Here is a 20,933-nt window from a genome sequence, read left to right on the forward strand (position 1 = left end):
TGAGGTTTTTTTTAAATTTTATCAAAGTTGATGAACATTAGGCTGTTTGGAGAAATTTTAAAGTTCCCTTCCACAGTCTTAGAATTTAAACTTTACCAAGAAATTAAATAGAAAATCTATATGAATTTTTTTTACCCTTTTTATCAGATTTAAACATTATATATATGTGGAGATTGACGTCAGGTATAGCTGAAATAACTACGCTTTTGTAATTAATAAATTTAATAAAAAACATAACAATAGATATGAAACAACGGCTCCGTTTGAGCGTTTTCGCTGAAGTGTTACAAAAGTGGAGTGGCGCTGCTATAGTGGAGGTTGGATTCCCTCATTGGCCATCCGACAAGAAGCACCTGCCCTCAGGTGGGCATATAAAAAAAATTCAAAAAATTCTTACATAATAGCTAAATATTATTTTACATTCTAAGATACTTATACATCATCTGAAAAAGATTTCAAAAAACATATTAATAATCAAAATATTAAAGAAATAATTTTCAAAATAAAAATAATAAATCTCTGGGAAAAACTAAAAATGTTCGAAAGAGTTCTGAAGAAAATGTAATTTTAAATATTATCATCAGATCAATGTTTGATGTATTCTGCACATGTACTGGTCTTTGAAGGTCCATCAAAAAAAGCACATTTTTCGACATCAAAAGTATCATTAGGTTTAATTTTTGTTATCGTATAAGGTCCTATGTATTTCGGTTTTAGTTTCAATCCTGGTCCGAATTGTGTACGTTTTATTGCCACTAGATCGTTAATTTTGGAGGATGCAAATAGTTTTCGCCGAAGATTGTAAGTTCGTTTATTTTCATTATGGACTTTCTGTATTTTAGGTTTGGCTTGCTTCCGTAACTCGTCACGGCTATTAACGAAGATGGCTTGAATTTCCTCATTCAGCATATCTTTAATTTTCAGATCTTGTTTTGTTTTAATAACAGTACCAAATAACAGTTGAAAAGGAGTAGTAATAATGCTTCGTTGAAAAGTTGAATTAATGACTTTCTGAACATCTTTTACGTAAGTGTACCATTTGTTCGGATCTTCTATTGATAATTTGGAGATAACAGAAATTATTGTAGAATTTAAATTTTCTATTTGTCCATTTGCGCTCGGTAAACCAGTACTTACAGAGAAGTGTTCAATTTGTTCAGCACTGCAATACTCAAGGAACTGTTTGGAAGTAAATGCAGATCCACAATCAAAAATAATTCGTGATGGATTGCCAAAAACATATTTTTGAGACTCTAATTTAGAAATAGCTTCAGTAGCATCTGTAGATTTAGTTGGGTGCAACCAGCAAAACTTTGTCAAAGCGTCTATAACTGCAAATATGTATTTATAATTCTTGTTTGTGGTAGGCAATGGTCCTAAATGATCAATGTGATAAGTGTGCAGAGGAATATATTCTTTTTCAATCGGATGTAATAATCCTTCTTGTATTCCATACTTTCGATTTATTAAAATGCAAGGAACACAGTTTTTAATAAAACGGTCTATTTTTTTTATTTCATTTTAGAGATATGGAATTGATGTTTCAATGATTCTTCAGTACGCTTAGAGGCATAATGCCCGCGATCATGAGCATTTCGTATAATATCCTTCTGCATGCTTTCAGGAACGACAAGAAGTTATTCACCATCAACAAATTTGTATAGTATGCCAGATTTAAGAAAAAAGTCATCATAGGGTTTAGTTTTCAAAAGTTCTTTAACCATTTGGATTTCACTATCTTCTTCCTGAACTTTTCTAATTTTCGTAATGAAACTATCCTGTACTATCACAATGGGATATCTACATAGCGCGTCAGCATGATACATTTTAGAACCGGAACGGTGTTCAATGATATAATCGAAATCCTGTAGCAATAATGCCCAGCGCGCTACACAAATCATTTTTATTTAATGTCATCGCAAACGCATTACAATCGGTCACAATTTTAAAATGTTTTTCTAGCAAGTAAACTCTAAATTTTTTTAGAGCCTGAACAATAGCTAAGACTTCGAGCTCATAACTGCTGTATTTCGCTTCGACATCAGACGTTTTCTTACTCATAAAATATTCCGGGTGAAACCCATTATCTTCTAACGATTTTTGCATTAAAATACATCCATAACCATGAATACTTGCGTCGCAATGTATTTCAGTATCCGCGTTTTGATTGTAAATATTAAGAACGGGTGGATAAGACAAATTATGTTTTAAACTACTAAATGCTTGTATTTTATTCTCGGTAAATTTAAATTCGTGATTTTTCTTCAAAAATTCAGTGCGCAATAATGGAGAAATTTAATATGAATTTTCGAAAATAGCTAGCTAGACCAAGAAATGATTATAAATCCTTTCTATTTTTGGGTTCGGGAAAATGTGGTGACGGGTACATTTTACCATTTTCAATTACATGTCCGATAAATTCTATTTTTCTAGTTAAAAATGTAAATTTTGAAAAATTTATCTCTAACACGTAAGCAGAAGCGAGTGAAAATACCGATGCAAGCCTTTCAAAACCTTCTTCTTCTTTCGATGGTATAGTCGTATCATCCATAAAAATAATAATATGACCTTTAATTATCAAATCCTTAAAAATAGTGTTAATATAGCGCTGAAAAGCCGCGGGTGGTTTGCAAAGGCCAAATGGTGCGCGTAAAAATTGAAATTGACCATTATGAGTGACGAAAGACGCATATTTACAACTGTTCGGTTCTATTTCCAAATAAAAATATGCATTACGCAAATCAATTTTGCTAAACGTAGTTGCTCCTTGAAGATTTTCTAATATATCGTCAATAAGTGGTAAAGGGTAATTATCTTTAACTACATTTTTATTTAACGCTCTATAATGAATACAAACTCCTGGGGTTCCGTCTTTCTTTTTTACCACTACAACCTGACTGGAATATTCGGAAGAACATGGTTCAACTATACCGTCAGCCAACCATTTTGTCACTTGGTTTACATTCTGTAAAAGGTAATCGACGTGGTCTATGAGTTATTGGCGTTTCATTGTTTAAATTTATAGACATTTGAATTTCGCAAATTTTAGTTTTGGTAGGTTTATAATTTGAAACCATATTTTGAAGAGTTTCTTTTTGTGTTTGACTAACGCGAGATCCGATTTCTAATTCGAAATCATTTTTAATGGAAATATTTGAAATAGAGAGTTGTTCAATGGGTTTCGTTCCACTATTTTCTATCTTTGTTAAAGTGATACCAGCGGTATTAATTTTTATTTCTGCCTGTGTTAAAATATCCATGCCAATTATAGCATCATATGATATAATATTATCTCTAACTGTACAAAAATTTGCTTTAAATTCTTGATCATCTATTACAAATTCATGAGTACAACTACCTATTATTTATATTGTCATTCGAAAAATTATATTTATTAGAAAGACTATCTATTTCTTTCATCTGCATTTTACTTGAAATAAGTTCAAAAGGGCTAGCAAAATATAAAATAAATAATTGATTATTAATTGGATCTAGCTGTATTTAAAGGTTCCTGGTTCAAACAAATGGCTTAACTCTCGGAGCCCCTTTAAGTCTTTCACAAAGCCTTGGGTTTTCGGGGAACATCATTTGGGAACCGCTGCTCTAAGGTATCGTGATAAAATCATTAAATTTAACCACATTCACTAAATTTGGTCACATATTATAGGACTTATATTTTACTGTTAATAATACCAAAATCATTAAATCGGTAATAATCAATCATTAAATCGGTAATTTTCTGGCTCATACTCTGCCTCTCAGTGCATGAAAGACTGATTTAATTGACTGGTTAAAGACGGATAATTGTTTCTACCAACTATAGCATTCATAGTTTTTTTAGCATTTAATTCAATAATTAAAAGAAGAGAACATGAAACAAGAAAAAATGTTTTAATATGATTTAATTAGATTCTTCAGATATAGATAATTACAGTATTAGTCATGAAGATGGCATCACCTTTTGAGGAAGTCCTTAAATCACATCTCGCGTAACAGCACAATCTTTACACTATTTCAGACATATCTTCATTCTGGAATTTCAAAAAATATTAATATATCTAATATTTGGTTAAAGATTCAACATGATTTATACTTGTATTTTTTTTTAATATTATATCAGCATTGTCTTTCATCGAAATCGTTAGCCTTTCTCCTCTCGTTAGTTCAGAATTTTTAAACTGATTCTGATTTTCATAAAACATCATAACAAGTCAGAACAGAAATTCTGAACAACTGCAAAAAAAATTAGATGGTCATGATGAAAGATGCTTTGCCAACATACTCAATAACAATTAACCTCATTATTTACACATAAAGTTTCTTTACACTTAATACGCGTGTGGTATACACACATCTTTCTTTCTTTGCATACACTTTCTTCTGAGTTTTCCTTTTTGTTAAGGAACAAACTGCTACGTGTCTAACAGAAGAACTCTTCTCGCCAGCTATCTGGAGCCCTATATCTAAATACGATTACGAGGTTAAACTATTTCAAGAAGGTGTGGGAGCTAAAACATTTAGGACAACTATTGACTCGGGCCAAACAAAGTAATCTCCTTTCTTTGAAATTTCCATAGCAGTAGACTACCACAAACTCTGTGAGGTAGGAGGAGTTAGACCGGCAGTATTCCACAAAACTAAACAGGCATCGATGGGATTCAAACCTCAAACACCGGATTCTATTAAGCTTTAAATTTCTCTCAATATTAAGAAATCATAAGGGTTAGCCAACATCATCACTGTTTGGCCTGTTCAACTGAACATTACATTTTGTTTTCTAGGGGCAAAAAAATTATAAGACTTAGACACTTGAAACTACAGTGGAGAGTAGAAAAATTTTAAAAACTAGAGGGAGTACAATGGAATAGAAAAATTAACATTTGATTCTTAGTTCGAGAATTATAAAGTGTCAAACTTTCAAAATTGTAGTAAAAAAAAATATTGATCTATTGCCCGCCGAAATGCAATTTATTACTTGAAATGCTAAATCAGCCGTTTTCAATTATGAACTTCACACAAGTTTTTTTTTTTTTATTATTGAAATTCCAATTTGTTTGAAAGTTAATGCATTTTTAAAATATAGAAAATTGATTTTTTGTTCGCCATACATTTCATTCCTATAATTTCACTGTATCTGACAGGAAGCCTTTTAATATTTTATTAATTCAGCATGACCTTCTCTTAGAGGAGACTGTATTATCTATGCATACATTTTTCTCTTATCGCTCATGGGCTGCAATAGTGGCACAACTCAAAAAACACGCGTTTTGGACTAAGAGCAGACGTAAATATGAAAATACACATTCTTTCAGCAGCAAAACTTACACAACTCATAATTCAACTTGAAGGCAATCTTCGTTGAAGCAAACTAAAGAATTTCCTATGCATTTTGCTAAGCAATGAGAACTTTAAATCCCCTTATCTCAAAAATTGATTTTTTGAGTTGCGCCGCTATTACAGCCCATGAGCGATATATTTCTTACAGATACCTGTTACGTTTTTACTGAATTACTTTTATCAACTATTTTGAATTATAAAAATTAGGTCACAGAATCAGCTTTATCAACTATTTAAATTTTGGTTGGATGTGGCTAATAAAATCAAAAATATATGGAATTTAAACTATTTATTTGGTAATTTCTCCGTTCCTCTGGTAACGGTTTGATGGATATTCTGGTTTTCAAAAACACTATTCTTATTACTACACAGTTAATAAAAAAAAGCAAAATTTAAAAGTAAATGTAACCTAATAAATGTTTTACGCCACTCTCTAAGGTTTCATGATAAAATTACTAATCCTAAAATTACTAGAGTCCACATTGCAATGTTAATTTTACCAAACTCATTACCAAAGCATTTCGTTAAAAGTTACTGAACTCCTTGGTGCTTCCTTAAACCAAAAACACGACAAATTTTAACATATTCTGATAGTTTTGACTATTCATTTTTCTCAGTGCATGAAAAACCAAATTAATTTGGAGAGAAACTACAACTTTTACTTGCAGAACCGTCATAGGATAAAAGGCAAAAGAAATTCATATTGTTTCGTCACTTAATTTAATTATTTAAAGAAAATGTAAAACAGCTGGAAAATTATTTTTAATATGATTTAACTAGATTCTTTAGATACAAATAACTACAGAAGAGTCTTGAAAATGTCTTCAGCTTTTGTGGAAGTCTTCAAATCACACTCACTATAGCGCAATATTTGCATTATTTCACACATGTCGGCATTCTGAAGTAAAAAATTTAGATATGCATGTAATATTTGTTGTTAGATTCGCCATAAAAAGATTCTTGTTATCAAATTCCAGAAAATACCCATTTTCCAATAATGGCATTTTAGGGTTCGTTATTAGTTATTGGTTACAGCAGTTTTTGCAGCTGAATACTCTTTTATGGATTCTTTTATGTGTATTATTTTAATTTATCTCAAAAAAATTTCTTTTAGGAATAAATAAAAGCATTTATTGATTCTAACAAGATATATTTATAAAACATTACAAATTGGGATGAATCTCATTACCAGATCTATTTTAACAGCTTTCGGGACGAACACATCTTCCGCCGTTAGTTCGGACGTATCCCTTCTTGCATTGACATCCAATGACGCACATCTTATTGCATATTTTGGGTGGATTCTCATAATTGTCACAAGTAAGAGGACAAGCTGTTCCACAAGTTTGGTACTCTTGGTTTTCACCACAGACAGCTGAAAACAACACTTAATTTAATATCGGAAATCTTTTGAAAATACCTAAATTAGAATACAACACTTTTACAAAAAAATATTCAAATATAAATCAATCGTAATTTATGGATTTATTACGATTTACTGAAAACTGTTTATACGCTTTCCAGTAATAATAAGTAATTTGAAAACCTAAGATAGAAATACTAACCATAGCAAGAGCATTAATTGCTGATAGGGTAGATTTAATATAAAGTAGCATTGTAATATAATACAAGCCGTAGCATAAGCATTAATTGCTGATAGGGTAGATTTAATATAAAGTAGCATTGCAAATATTATAAAACCCTAACCTATAAGCATATATTAAACCTTATCTTTTAACCTATACCTATAAGCATACATTAAACTTAACCTTATAGTATGTAACAGTATACAGCGACTGTCTTGAAAACTATTTCAACACAGGTGTTCGTTATTTTTTCTATTCGGTATTTTGCTATTCAATTTTGGTTTGTTTTCCTCATTATACAGTTTATTAAAATTTAATTTTAAAAAAGGATTCTGAAACCCCATTGCATGGTTGGAGATTATGGCGCATCCTGTACAAAACAAAATTGCCTATATAACAGCAACTCTAATTACCAGCAGCTCGATTTGGGCAGTTTTCGGGGAGAACACATCGTCCATCCTTGGTCCGGACGTATCCTTTCTTGCATTGGCATCCAATGAGACACATGGCGTTGCATATTTTGGGTGGATTGTCATAATTGTCACAAGTAAGAGGACAAGCTGTTCCACAAGTTTGGTATTCTTGATTTTCATCACAAATAGCTAAAAAATGCACAAATTAAAATTATATGGGAAGGGGAAATATTTTACATTCTTTTGGAACTTAAACACTTTAATCATAAACTAAATTCAAATAACTTGAGAATAGATATCATTTGCAATTCAAATAATTGCAAAACTAGTAATCATTTGAATTCTATTAATTTCTAAATTAACAATAATTTGAATTTGACTAACTTGAAAATTAAAAGTACTTTGAATTCAAACAACTTTACAATTAACAATACTTTTAATTCAAATAACTTCATATCGAAGGTATACCATTGTTGCATTCATCTGGTCGTACACATTGTCCATCCTTGCTTTTGACGTATCCTTCGTCACAGTGACATCCTGATTTGCACATTAAGACACAAAATTTGGGAGGATTCAAATGATTCTCACATGTGACAGGGCATGCTGTTCCACATTTATCGTAATGCGAATTAGCAGGGCAATCTGGAAAATAAACGGAGTGAGAAGATACATTTAAAAAATAAATCAGTAAAATTATGAGCTTGAAGCAGCATAGTAATAAGCTTCAAGTTTTCTAAAGGTTAAAATTTTCTCAAACTGTTTCTTTCATTGTTACCAGGTTGATACTGTGCGAGTTCCCTGAATTTCCATCAAATAACAGCACAATACATAGAAAAATTTCTTGATTACATGGAAATAGGATCGATTATTTTCCAAAAACTCTCTTCAGAACAATTAAAAATGTAGCTTGTCATTATAGTGCCCCAAGTTATTTAATTATAAAACTTAAACATTTTCTTAAAGCTAAGTCTCTTGTGCAGTTTAAAATTATACATGGTTCTTTGTAATCTAATATTACTTATTACTCTAGTATTTTTAAATTATACATAGTTAAATATTATATATAGTAATCTAAAATTATTTTAGTACTTTCCAATGTTTATGCCATTGTACAAAGGCACGTGTATATGGGTAATACTTTAAGACGATTTGATTTGTGCAAAAGAAGGAAACTATTTCGAAAGATTTCATCTTAACAGGCAAAGTGGTGTATTAAAAACGAGAAAAAATAATGTATTGTAAAAAAGTATGAAAATTATTCTTGCTATCAAAAACTTATGCTGTTTTCTTAAAATACGTATTTTTAAAAGAAGAAATAGTAAAATTAGGGATAATCCATACTTTGACCATTACTTTTTTAAAGTATTAAATAAATAAATACTTATAAATACTAAATATTAATAAATAATTAATATTAACAAATAAAAAGTGTAAATAAATAATAAATAGTAATACATAATAAAAATTATGCATATTAATAAATATATAAATAATAAATATATAATTGTTAATTCATAACTAGCATTATATAGCAATTTTTACACGGTAAGGCTAAAGCCCCAGCAACAAAGCACAAAATCAAAAACAGCTGCAACTTTAACCATTACTCAATTAAAGTATTAAATAAATAAATACTTATAATTATTAAATATTAATAAATAATAAATATATAAATACATAAATAATAAATATATAAATAATAAATATATAAATAATAAATATATAAATAATAAATATATAAATAATAAATATATAAATAATAAATATATAAATAATAAATATATAAATAATAAATATATAAATGCTAATTCATAACTAGTAGTATATAGTAATTTTTACCCGGTAAGGCTAAAGCCCCAGCAACAAAGCACAAAATTAAAAACAGCTGCATAGTTACTGTATTATATTTTTAACAGAGTAAAAAGTTAAAGATTGGTAACTCTTTTATAACGGAAAAATAGCTGTACAAATTCCCATCAATTGCTGTTATCTATCATAACATAACAAATCAATGTTTTTTGGGAAATTACATGTGTTTAATATTTTACATTTTTGTGATAAAAAATCAGTTCCAACGTATTTCAAGATAAAAATGGAAAAAAAGGAAAGAAAAAATTCATATGTGAAAAATGTATATTTATTTTATTGTATTTCTTAGTTTCGTGTTAGATTTAACCCTTTCGAAAAGGATAGAAACTGTCCCACTTATTTTGGACACTGTAAAAAATTCTAATAATTTTGTTTCTTAAACTAAGCAGTTTTTAATATTTAAATTTATATTTTTATAATCGCAATGATATGACATATCGCTTTATTATAGTCCTGGAAACGGTGGTGAAAGATTTATTAGCTCTTCTTGACTAGAATTTTAGTTCCAATTTTTTTCCCGCACAAAAATTTTTTATTGTGAAGAGTTTTATACTTTAAATTAAACCAGAGAGTTTAAACTGAAATATTCTTGAATGTTGGCAGTTTCAGTTACTCGTTGTTGGGTATTTTTCAAATAAATTTGAAGAAAAAATATTCAATATGGTGAAAATATTTATAAGAATTTTGTTGCTTATTACAGTTTGCTCTTACATTTAAATAAAAAGAAATAACAATAGACTGAATTGAATCTGACTAAAATTGAAATCCCAACCATTTATATTTGAAAAACATTTTCGAGGCTGAATACTTGAAATTTATTTTTTCAATTTTTACTTTTCTCATTTTAGTTATATCTTACCTTTTTTTCATTTTGAAATTGAATGTCTATACATTTAATATCTTAATATCTAAATATCTACATATATTATCTATATATATAAACCTACCTGAATTGATCAATGATCAATTCAGCTAGATCAATGATCAATCACTTACCAGCAGCAAACAATTGGAAAACGTTTTCCTTTAAAGTAGAATAGTATAAACAACTGATTTATTTCATCATTTGATCGAATGATAAAGTGAAGTAATAGAGTTCAACCTCTGGCTTGGACATCTCGATATGCATGAAATAGTTGTAATGAAATTTGATTACACAAACCTAAAATAGTAGATGAATATAAATCTTCTATTTCTTCTAAAACTTTAAAATAAAATATTTTACAGCTTCCGTGACCAACTGCTTTTTTTGCCAAAAATTAAAGTGTGGAGGAAATGGGCTCAAATCCCCTCCTAGCCCTAGTCGGGTTAGTTTATATCTAAAGGCGTGTTCAGAACACGTCCGAAGGTACCAATGTGGGGTTTTTTATTGGTTTTATTGGTACAACATACATATGCAGGCTTGTGTGCTCAATTAAGGCTTATAAACTTTTCTCAAATAGAAGGACAGATAGCACAATACAGAAAAGGACATTACAAAGAATACATCCAGGGTTACGGCGAGATTCGAAACTGCCACCTCCACGCTTAACAGAGCGTTTGGAGGTCGTTACAGCTCGGACAGGGAGGCCCCCCAAAGTGGGGGCTAAAATGCCGATGCTGTACCATTTACCAAAAGATCATTTGGCAAATGGTACAACATTTACCAAAAGATCACTGGTAAGGAAAAAATATGTCACTGGTTTATTCTATGCTTGGTAAGAGGACACAATAATTACTTTAAGTTTTTACTTACTATAAAATTTGCCCACAATTATTATTATTAAATTTTTTTACCCAAAAAAAAAAAATGCTTTGAATAGTTCGTTTACTACAAATCACATTACCTAATGCAAATTTTAGAGACTTTTGTTTTTTAAACGAAAGTATCGAAAATAAAAGTTCAGAAAACAAATGAGTCTTATAATATCCTCATAATGAACCTCTGAGAAATTTAAAGCCACATTTTCAGTAAGAAATGAGTAATTCTTTTAATTATTTATTTTTGCAGATAATTATATTTTATTTTATATCTGTCATTAAGCAGCCGACCCAATTTTGAACTTTCAACTACTGATGTTCATCTCCATAGTCTTGTATTTTTGAACCAACCCAGAAGGCAAGGAGACTCTCTGATCAGTACCCCCAGAGGTTTGATTTGTTATGGTAACATGGAGGACTTTGTGACTCGACAGATTTAACGTGTATCAGTCACCATATACACGGGGAGTCTTCGCCCGGCCGGGATCGAACCCGCGAACTCTTGGACATGGGCACAGTACCAAGCAGGCTATTACGGCCTAGATAATTATATTAAAACTTGCGGAATCATTCATCTTACATTTAAAAAAACTGAAGAGATTTCAAGAAACGGAAATCCCAAATATCTTAAAGAGAGGCACATTGGAATCTTTCCAATCTGATTTTTATTTTGCATTATTTCTATTTCGCATCACTGATCTTTCTGGTTGAAATTTTCCTTCATTGAAAGTTCAGAAGAAACTTTTATATTCCTTTCAGTATTCTTTAGATTAATATAAGTTTTCTAAAAACATTGAATGTCCTCTTGATTGCTCTTTTGTTTGCTCACATTCTATACCAAGCATTTTGAATCGATTAATTGTTTGAAAAGAGATTTTTTTGAAAGAACTAAGTATACTGAGTACTTCATATAACATTTTCAGGACAATAAAAGTCTCAAAATAATTTCCATTTATTTATTGCACCAAAATAAGCAAAAATCAAGAAAAAAAGTTATGAAATTTATAATATCGTATAAGAAGTCACGTATAAGATCCCGTATAAGTCTCGTATAAGTCCCGTATAAGATTATAATATCGTATAAGAAGCATAAGATAAAAAATACAACTACAGATATCATAAAAAAACTAAGTTTCCATATTTCTTATAACCTATATGAAATAATTCCTCACTACGTAATTAATAGATGGAGATGTCTGTCACTCATCCCATACGAAGCAAAAATCAATTTGTAAGCATAAGCCACGAGGCAAATATTTTTTATCAAGTTTGCAATATGCAGTATACTAAACGAAATTCCGATCATTATATCAACAGTTATTCATACTGTTTTGTTTTCGTATTGCTAACGTATAATACTGAAAATAAACTTAGCACCTTCTTTCATTCAAAAGAAAATATTTCTACAATCGCGTGCAAAAAAGCAGATATCATGCAAAAGGATCATTAAAAATCTTCATAAAATGAGCTATGGTCACCTCACTATAACCACAAAATTTTGGAATTTTTATCTTCTCAAGTACATGGAGAGAAGGGAAAATTTAATTTGAAAAAGAGCAATACATGAACTATATGAACTTAGAACTAATTTATTAATACTATCTAAAATGTTTTCGAGATCATTTTACACTTACAGTCGTCAATTACTTTTCTTATTTAAATGAACTGCACCGCATGTAATAAAATTAATTTTCCGTATTAACTTCCTACATACTTTACAGAAATGGTATTTTTTATTAGAGACGTGGAATTTTACTATATGCAATATGGCGAAAAGAATTCGAACACCCAGGGGTACGGACTAAAAGAGTCCAGAGGCATTTAATAATAATAACAAATGTCCCTTTTTTGCATTGATGACAACCTGCACATGTCTGGGGAGACTTTCGCTAGTTTTTCATTGGTGACCAAAGAAATTGTCTTCCAATCGTCTATCACAAGGCATCTGTGTGCTAGTAGCGAAGATGCTCAATTTGGCTGGCTACGAATCTGCATCTTCTAATCCGCCCAAAGCAAATGGTGTTCCGTCGCTACTCTGAGAATGCCGGTTCAGGAAGAACAGTCCAGCCAGAAAGTCAATCCAATCCAGTGAACACCAATTTCATCAAAACATGACTGAACAAATCTCGATATGTGTGTGTGGATCAGCTATTGTGCTGAAAGAAGAAATGATCCTTTCACAAAACACTTCTATTGAGTTGGGAGAGCAGCTTCTGTCCAGAATATATTTCAGAGTTCGTGTTTCCCCCTTCGCAACCTAGGGACCTTGGCCGAATCATTTAAAACTGCATCATTCAGAAGTACCAGGCCGAATTCACTTCTTTTGGCGGATGTTTAAAAGAAAATTCCGAAAGTGTATATGGTTTCCAAGTTATTATTAAACAGAGTTTATAGGAAAACCTCAAAATTTCGCAGAAAGTTGTAGAGGATGATTTTAGTATAAATTCTTTTTGTATTCGTTAAAAAGGATACTCATCAGGACAGTAGAGGGCAGAACTAATCGATGTATAGTAAAATATAGTTATTTTCAATTATCGTGATTTACTTAATTATAGTATTAAGTATATCATTATTATTCACTGTATGTCAATATTATCGTGATAATCATTGACAAAAATGAGTATTTACACGACAATTTCATGATATCATCGTGAATGCAGTTATTTAACCATAATACGATATTTCATACACGATATAATTATCATGCACGATAATTATATCAACTACGATATTTTCTTTGTCGTATGTATTTTATGCAAAATAAAATTAGCCAAGAAACTTAAAATTAGAGTGAATAAAATAGAGAATTGAATGAAACCGTAAGTGTAAACTTTTATTTCATTGCACATTTTTTAATATGGGTAACAATGGTTAGCTAGGAAGTTATCTTCGTAATCTTCAATAGAAATCTTCAATAAGTTGCATGTGAAACGACGTAATATTTACACTACATCAGACGGTGATAATCTTTATACTAAAATGAAAAAAAAGACATTTAAGGTTGAATATGATATATATTAGTATATTAAAAATAATTTCATTACTTACTAATTATAAAAGCCTAAAAATTATATAATCCTTCCTGTTTACTCCACAATTATTTTTCTTTTATGATTATAAATAGATTGACATCAAAAATAAAATGCTCTCTTAAAAAAAAATCTCATATATAGCTCATCAATACTTTAAATTGAAATTCTTTGAAATTATTCATGCCTAAATTACTCTTATTTTCTTGAAGTGTAAAAGAAATAATCTGTGCACATGAAACAACTAAGCTTGTTTCTTTGAGGTAGATTTGTATCAGTCTCAAAACAACCTCAAGTGTGAATAAAACGACTTCATACACCTCGATTATGAACATTGGGAAGTTGTTTTTTAAGGTTTTTTTTGAAGTGAACTTCAAAGAAACCTCAAACCGACCTTATCGCTTCAAAACAGCCGTAGATAAACCTCAAAAACACCTTAAATTTTTATAAAGGCAGATACTGATTTTTAATAAAACTACAAATAATATATAAATCTACGGCTTAACTAATTAAGATTACTATAATACATCTTGCTTATCTATTGGCATTCATTCTATACCTTAAAATAGGAGCAAAATTCGAATTTTATTTCTGTATGTTCAAATTATTATGATTTTACTTAAATTTACTTAGAACTTCAGGTTTATTTTTTGAAATCTCAATTCATTTAGAGTATTATGCAATATGTTAATCTACATATTGATTAATTGAAAAAACTATATTTATAAATTACATGAATGTTAGAAAGCTTAACTGATTTGATAGAAAAGCTATATTCAACATTTTGAAAACTTCATCATTTTTACTGCTTTGCGCCAGTTAGATTAAAAAAGAATACACAATTTAAACATCTTTTTATGTAATGTTTCTCAGTTACGCTTGCAAAAATTAGAACTCTACACCTCTCTTTATAAAAAGCTGATTGCTTACAGTTTTTCCTCAATTATTGCATGTTCATACTATTATCGAGTTTCCTAAATAAGACTGACTATTTGAAACAGCTATTCAAAAACGGTGAGACGAATGGAGAAAATGGACTATTTACTGTGTTATGCAGAGGAACGATGAACAAATTTTTAAATTGGCCACAAAACTTGCCAGTAACGACTGCAACGACTATTCCAGTAAATATATTTTACTTGGGAGTTCATTTTGTCTGCAGACTGCACCACATGATTGATTCAATGGCAGTAGTTTTGAAAACATTGTTGTAACGTTTTTCTCAGTTACTGGTGACATCTGTTGACAATATTTGTAACAAATGTGGAAACTTAGTGAGAATGTGTAAATTGTCTTGATAAAAATGCAATAAACAGTACCTAAGCATTCTTTTCTATTTTCTTTTTGATTTTCCAGATCAGATAAGGAGAATCGGTAAAGAATAAATTTGAGGTTTAAATTAAATTTGAGATTAAGATGAGTGACATGAGGTGGAAATCGAGGTTTATCAATGAGGTTACTTTTGGTGTACAACATAACCTCATTTTCTACCTCAAGTGTATTTTTTTTAAACCTGTCAACCTTAGTGCAACCTTTATTATAAAGGTAATACGGATATCATCATCTTAATGCATTTTATAATGTTAATTGATACGTCATAAATATTTTATGTAATACTGATACATATTTAAACTGACGGTGCTTCTACAATGAATCCATAATAATAAATAAATACAAATGTGATTAAAAAATATTATTGATAAGTAAATTTTATGCGTACAGCTGCATTTCTTCAAGCACTCTTCTTCGTTATCAAATTTGTTTTCATTGCCCCCACATCCACCGTAGATAAATTCTTTGCATTGTCCAGTTTTGGCATCATAATAAAACATAGGGAAATATCCACGGCATATTCCAGTATCGGACTCTATCAGGCAGGAGTTAGCTTCTGCGGTATAAAAGGAACCTAAAGAAAGTAAAAATATAAGTTAATAAAATTTTTAAAAAAAATTCTTGCCTCACACTTGAAGCAAAGCTATAAGTTTAAACTATATATATATCACCATGTCGTGAAGAATTATCTGTGCTCTCGAACGGACAAAGAACTTCTCTAAAAACTTCTATATTTCTAAGTTGTTAAATTTTTTTTAAATCGTAATTTGGTGACATTTTTCCATCTGGCAAAAAATTATCAAAATCACTGCCTTATTCTCAGTTTTTGCATATTTTTATTATAATGCAGCATTGGAGTGAGTTTTTAAACATTAAAAAATTAGATCGCAAACATAATTTCAATTTCATAAAACTGTGGCTTTTCTCCATTTTGATGTTTTGTGCCATTTTCAGCATAGGCCATGAAACCATATATAAAGTAAACTTGATCAAACATTCATGAGTAACTGTTGCAAACTCACAGTAGTAATGAAAATAGCATATTATACGTAAAAGAGCATCATTTCATGTAACGACGGAGCCTTCGAAAAACAACCTTAATTTCATTAAAAAGCGATGATTTAAATTACTCAGAAAATGTAAGTGATATGTTACGCTGCAGTTTCCTATGAATGAGATCCAAGGATCGGGTCATGAGTTTACTATATATCACTTACAATAATCATTTTGAAGCATATTTAAAAATAAATCAAACATAAAGGAAAATTATTTCCACCAACAATACGAAATGTAAGACTTACGCAAGAAATGAAAAAGTAGTTAATGAACGTTAACGAAAAGGAAGTAGTTTTCTTAAGTAGTTAGCAGCTGTGGTAAGTACTAATAATTAATCGTCCAATTGTTTATTTTTATTTATAAAAAAAAACGTGCCTGACGCAGCATGACCTTTTTAAGCCTTATGGATAAATTTATTTACACAGTGCCATTGTATACATTTGCTCAAAACATTGTGATAAATTTTGATTTCTGTTACCAACTATGTGTTATTTAGAAGTGGAAAGCATCAGCATGGCGTTATTTTCGTTTGAGGTAAACTTTCTTTACCTAAAATTATTTATTTAATGAAAACATTCCTTTTGCCAAGTTTAGAATATTTGATTTAAAAGAGAAATGTCTATAATTATCTAAAAATTTTAACTATTGCTTGTATTTTTTTCCAATAATTTAATCATATAACTCTGTTATCCGAGCACTATTATAGTTCCATACAGTTCTGTTCTATGTACGAGTATAATGTAGTACTAGATTATATTCCAGAGAGAAGTTCCAGAGAGACGAAGAATAGTTTGTTCCACTGATTGATCCAGAAGTTTTCTTGTCTTCTAGGTTGAATTCGAAATTGAGAGACCGTAGAATTGAACATGGATAATCACAAACTCAAAATTATGTCTGCTCTTCAACGCCAGTTATACAATATAAAATAAAATATATAAGAAAAAGTCATATTAACGGCAGTTTCCATCACCATTCGAAATTTTTATTTTTAATATGTAGCGGTACACCGAGATTATAGCTTAAACTTATTTCATTCATTTTTCTATTCTATATTGTGTTGATGATCATTTTTTTTTCTCCCATTTTAGAGGTTATTATAACTCAATTTTGTAAAAAGAGTCTAAAACGTTATGGCAAGGGTGGTTATTATAAGGCACCCTGTTTAAAAAATATATATAATAGTAAGTCTAATTACCAGCAGCTCGATTTGGGCAGTTTTCAGAGAGAACACATTGTCCATCATTGGTTCGGACGTATCCCTTCTTGCATTGACATCCAATTACGCACATCAAGTTGCATATTTTGTGTGGATTTTTATAATTTTTACAAGTAAGAGGACATGCTGTTCCACAAGTTTGGTATTCTTGGTTTTCACCACAAACAGCTGAAAACAATACTTAATTTTATACTGAAGTTTCATCTTGAACTAAATGCATCGATGAGCTCATAAATAATTTTATCAAAAAAATTTAAATATTTTAAAAGGTAAAGATTGTTTCGAAATATCTATGCAGGAACTTTTTAACAACTCTCAAACAGAAATAGTTATCTTAAAAATATCTTATTCTATACTTAATGAAAAAAATTAACACTTCAAACAACAAAATCCTTTTAAAAGACTAATTGTATGGATGTTGTAATATAATATTATCTAAATTTAATCTTATTTTAATTTAATCTTATATTAATTTCATCTTATTTAATTAATTTACTCTTATAACATAAAATACAGATTTATTTCTACTTTAAATAACAATTACAACACTGATACGAATTTGAAAGTGTTTGTTTTTTACTGGAATTATTTTTCACGTTTAAAGTACGTAATTAGAACTTTGTTGTAATTCGAGCATTATACATTGCAAAAAATTCCAAATCAAATTTCGGTATAAAATACTAGCATTTTGGGTACATCATCCGTAAAATCTATTTTTTCCGTAAAATATTATACGGCAATTGATGCAGTAATATTTATTTAATTATAATGATTCAGTGTTTTTATTGTAATTATTACTGTAAAAATTACGGTATATCAGATATTTTATTGCGTAATATGTTACGGTAAAAATAGATTTTACGACAGAAAATATTAGTACCCGATACTTTTTACCATAATATGATCCAGAATTTTTTACAATGTATTGCCATCAGATGTTTGATTAAGTATAATGCTTAGTTTTAAAATATAATATTCCGAAGAAACATATAAATTAGCTAATACCAATTGGGCAAAACAGATTGGATTTTTTTCTAACAAAGAATTAAACTGTAAGCTTTGTTGAAAACTATTTGCTTTAAAAAATTCATCGGGGAAATGCTTTATAAAGTCACGAATCTTATCTCACATTCGCAGTTTTTCTTTCTTTTTAATTTTTTTATTATTTTTTTTTAATTAACGTGAATTTATTGAGCTCATTTCAGTTAAATACAGAAATTATAAAGGCTTTACCTTGGCCATTTTTGGAGCAAAAAAAATTTAAAACCTTTAGCTATAAGGAGCATTGTTTGCAATTAGTAAATCTTATCAAAAAAGAATATAAGAATTCCGTAGAGTAAATAAACAATTCGGCTCTTTAAAAACAGCCACTGTCATTTTAGAATTAGCCGGTCTAATTGGAAAACTTATTCACTAATTTCTAATTAACCTCTCACTTTTTAGGTTTGTTTGAGTTAGTCAACAAATTTTTAGGCTAATTTGAAAATATAATTTTTATTGCTTGATTAGTCTGCTTTCATTGAGGTTGCAATAAGACCAGAATTATTAAATCTTATTAACGGAATATTGCATAAATCCCAATCAAAATTCATTCTAATTGAGTAATTTTGATTTCATTTCTTAATTCATCTAGAAGCAGATTGTAATAAGCCTAACTCATATTAGAAAGGTTTAGAAATAGTACTGAAGATTTTTTCACTACTGGAAGTAATATTTGAATGGAGCCGAATTTTTCTATAAGCTTGCAACAACAATATAATAAACAAAAAAATTTCCACAAGACCCGTGAGTAAATTACTCCAATAAAAAAGGAACTGAAAACATACCATTGCGACTGCTGCATTCATTTGGTCTTACACATTGTCCATCCTTGGTTTTGACGTATCCGTCGTCACAGTGACAACCTGGATTGCACATAAAACTGCAAGCTTTGGGAGGATTCAAATAATTCTCGCATGTGATGGGGCATTTTGTTCCACAACTATAATAATAAGAGTTAGCTGGACAATCTGGAAAAAAAACATTGAGCATGCAATTTCACATTGAAAAAATAGACACTCTAACATCATGAAACTTTTTCCGTTTTGACGAAACCTTTCCCTTTGTAGCACACGATCAAAGCAAAAATGTGGTCAAAATGACGAATTCCTCTAGAAACGAATTTCGTCAAAAGTTTGGAAATATTTCGTCATTCAATTTATTTCGAAAAATAATTAACATTGTGTCTCAAGGTATCTAACAGGCGGTATTGTGAATCACTTTTTCATGGGCTCCATATGGGTAGATCCGCAACGTAAGGACAGATGAATTACATCCATGCCCGAAACGGGACTGGAACTCCTTGACCACCATACAGCCGGTCGGCTCGTTTCGTTATTCAAGTTCCGATCGCTTAGTCTTCATTTTCGCTCATAGTCTCTGATAATGCATTATAATGAAGTTCCGAGTTGAGGTAACATTTTCGTCATGTATTCATTTTGCATTTGGTCTCGTAATTTCGTGACTAAATGATTCCCAAAGTTAACGAAATAGAGTTCAAGACTTGCTGAATGGTCAAAAAAGAGAATTTTATTTCTGATTGTGTGAACTATTAACTCCACTGGCCTAACCTAACTGAGTATTACACTCACCTGCACAACAGGCACACTAACCTAACTAAGTATTGAACACACACAGAAAACAAATGACCTATATAAAATAAAATAAAAGATATTCATTAGAAAACTTAATTAAATTTGCTTTATGCATGATTTCCTCATTGACCACTTTTAATTTTCAATTTAAAATGCTTGTCACAAATAAAATTATAAAAGTATATATATTAATATTTATGTTAAAAAACACCAAGACTTCGTGGAAATTTAAATATTGGGGGATGATAGAAGAATAAGATCACAAACCTGTTCTATTGTAAGAGAAAACGGGAAAGAGTTGAAAATATACAATTGGAAACATCTTTAAGTATCATCACAGTTGATGAACGTCAGGGCTTTTGACAGAAATGTAAAATTTACGTCAAAATATAAAGGTTCTGAACTTGATTCACAAGATTTAAATAAAAAAAGACATTTGAGTTTTTTTTTTTAATTGCATGCAAATTCTTTTCATTTCTTTTAAGACAAGTTTTTTTAATTGTATGCAAATCGAGGTATATTAATCCATTTACAGAAAAGTAAAAGTTGAAAATAATATAATTGCTTTATTGTTTTATCGCAGTAGATGTATATTCATCATTTATCGGAAATATTCAATTTCCTTTTCATTGTTTTAAGATTTGTAATCCAACTAAGAAATAAAATTTAAAAAAAAAAAACAATTCAGGTATATGCAGAGATTTTTTTCTGTGATATCA

The 20,933-nt window shown here is 29.8% G+C and overlaps 1 protein-coding gene across 1 annotated transcript; it reads right to left on the reverse strand.

Moving 5' to 3' along the window:
• Positions 1–585: 585 nt before the first annotated feature.
• LOC139425133 (uncharacterized) lies at positions 586–20,609 on the reverse strand. The gene is given in 9 exon segments (XM_087166923.1): positions 586–1,502; positions 6,527–6,712; positions 7,337–7,525; positions 7,805–7,981; positions 10,100–10,108; positions 15,698–15,883; positions 17,561–17,749; positions 19,408–19,590; positions 20,482–20,609. Coding segments are annotated over 9 exon segments (2,091 nt in total). The 5' UTR covers positions 20,537–20,609.
• Positions 20,610–20,933: the final 324 nt, after the last annotated feature.

The sequence above is a fragment of the Parasteatoda tepidariorum genome, chromosome 6, assembly GCF_982258835.1.
Source record: "Parasteatoda tepidariorum strain Cologne lab strain chromosome 6, Ptep-v5.0, whole genome shotgun sequence".
NCBI classification, from domain to species: domain Eukaryota; kingdom Metazoa; phylum Arthropoda; class Arachnida; order Araneae; family Theridiidae; genus Parasteatoda; species Parasteatoda tepidariorum.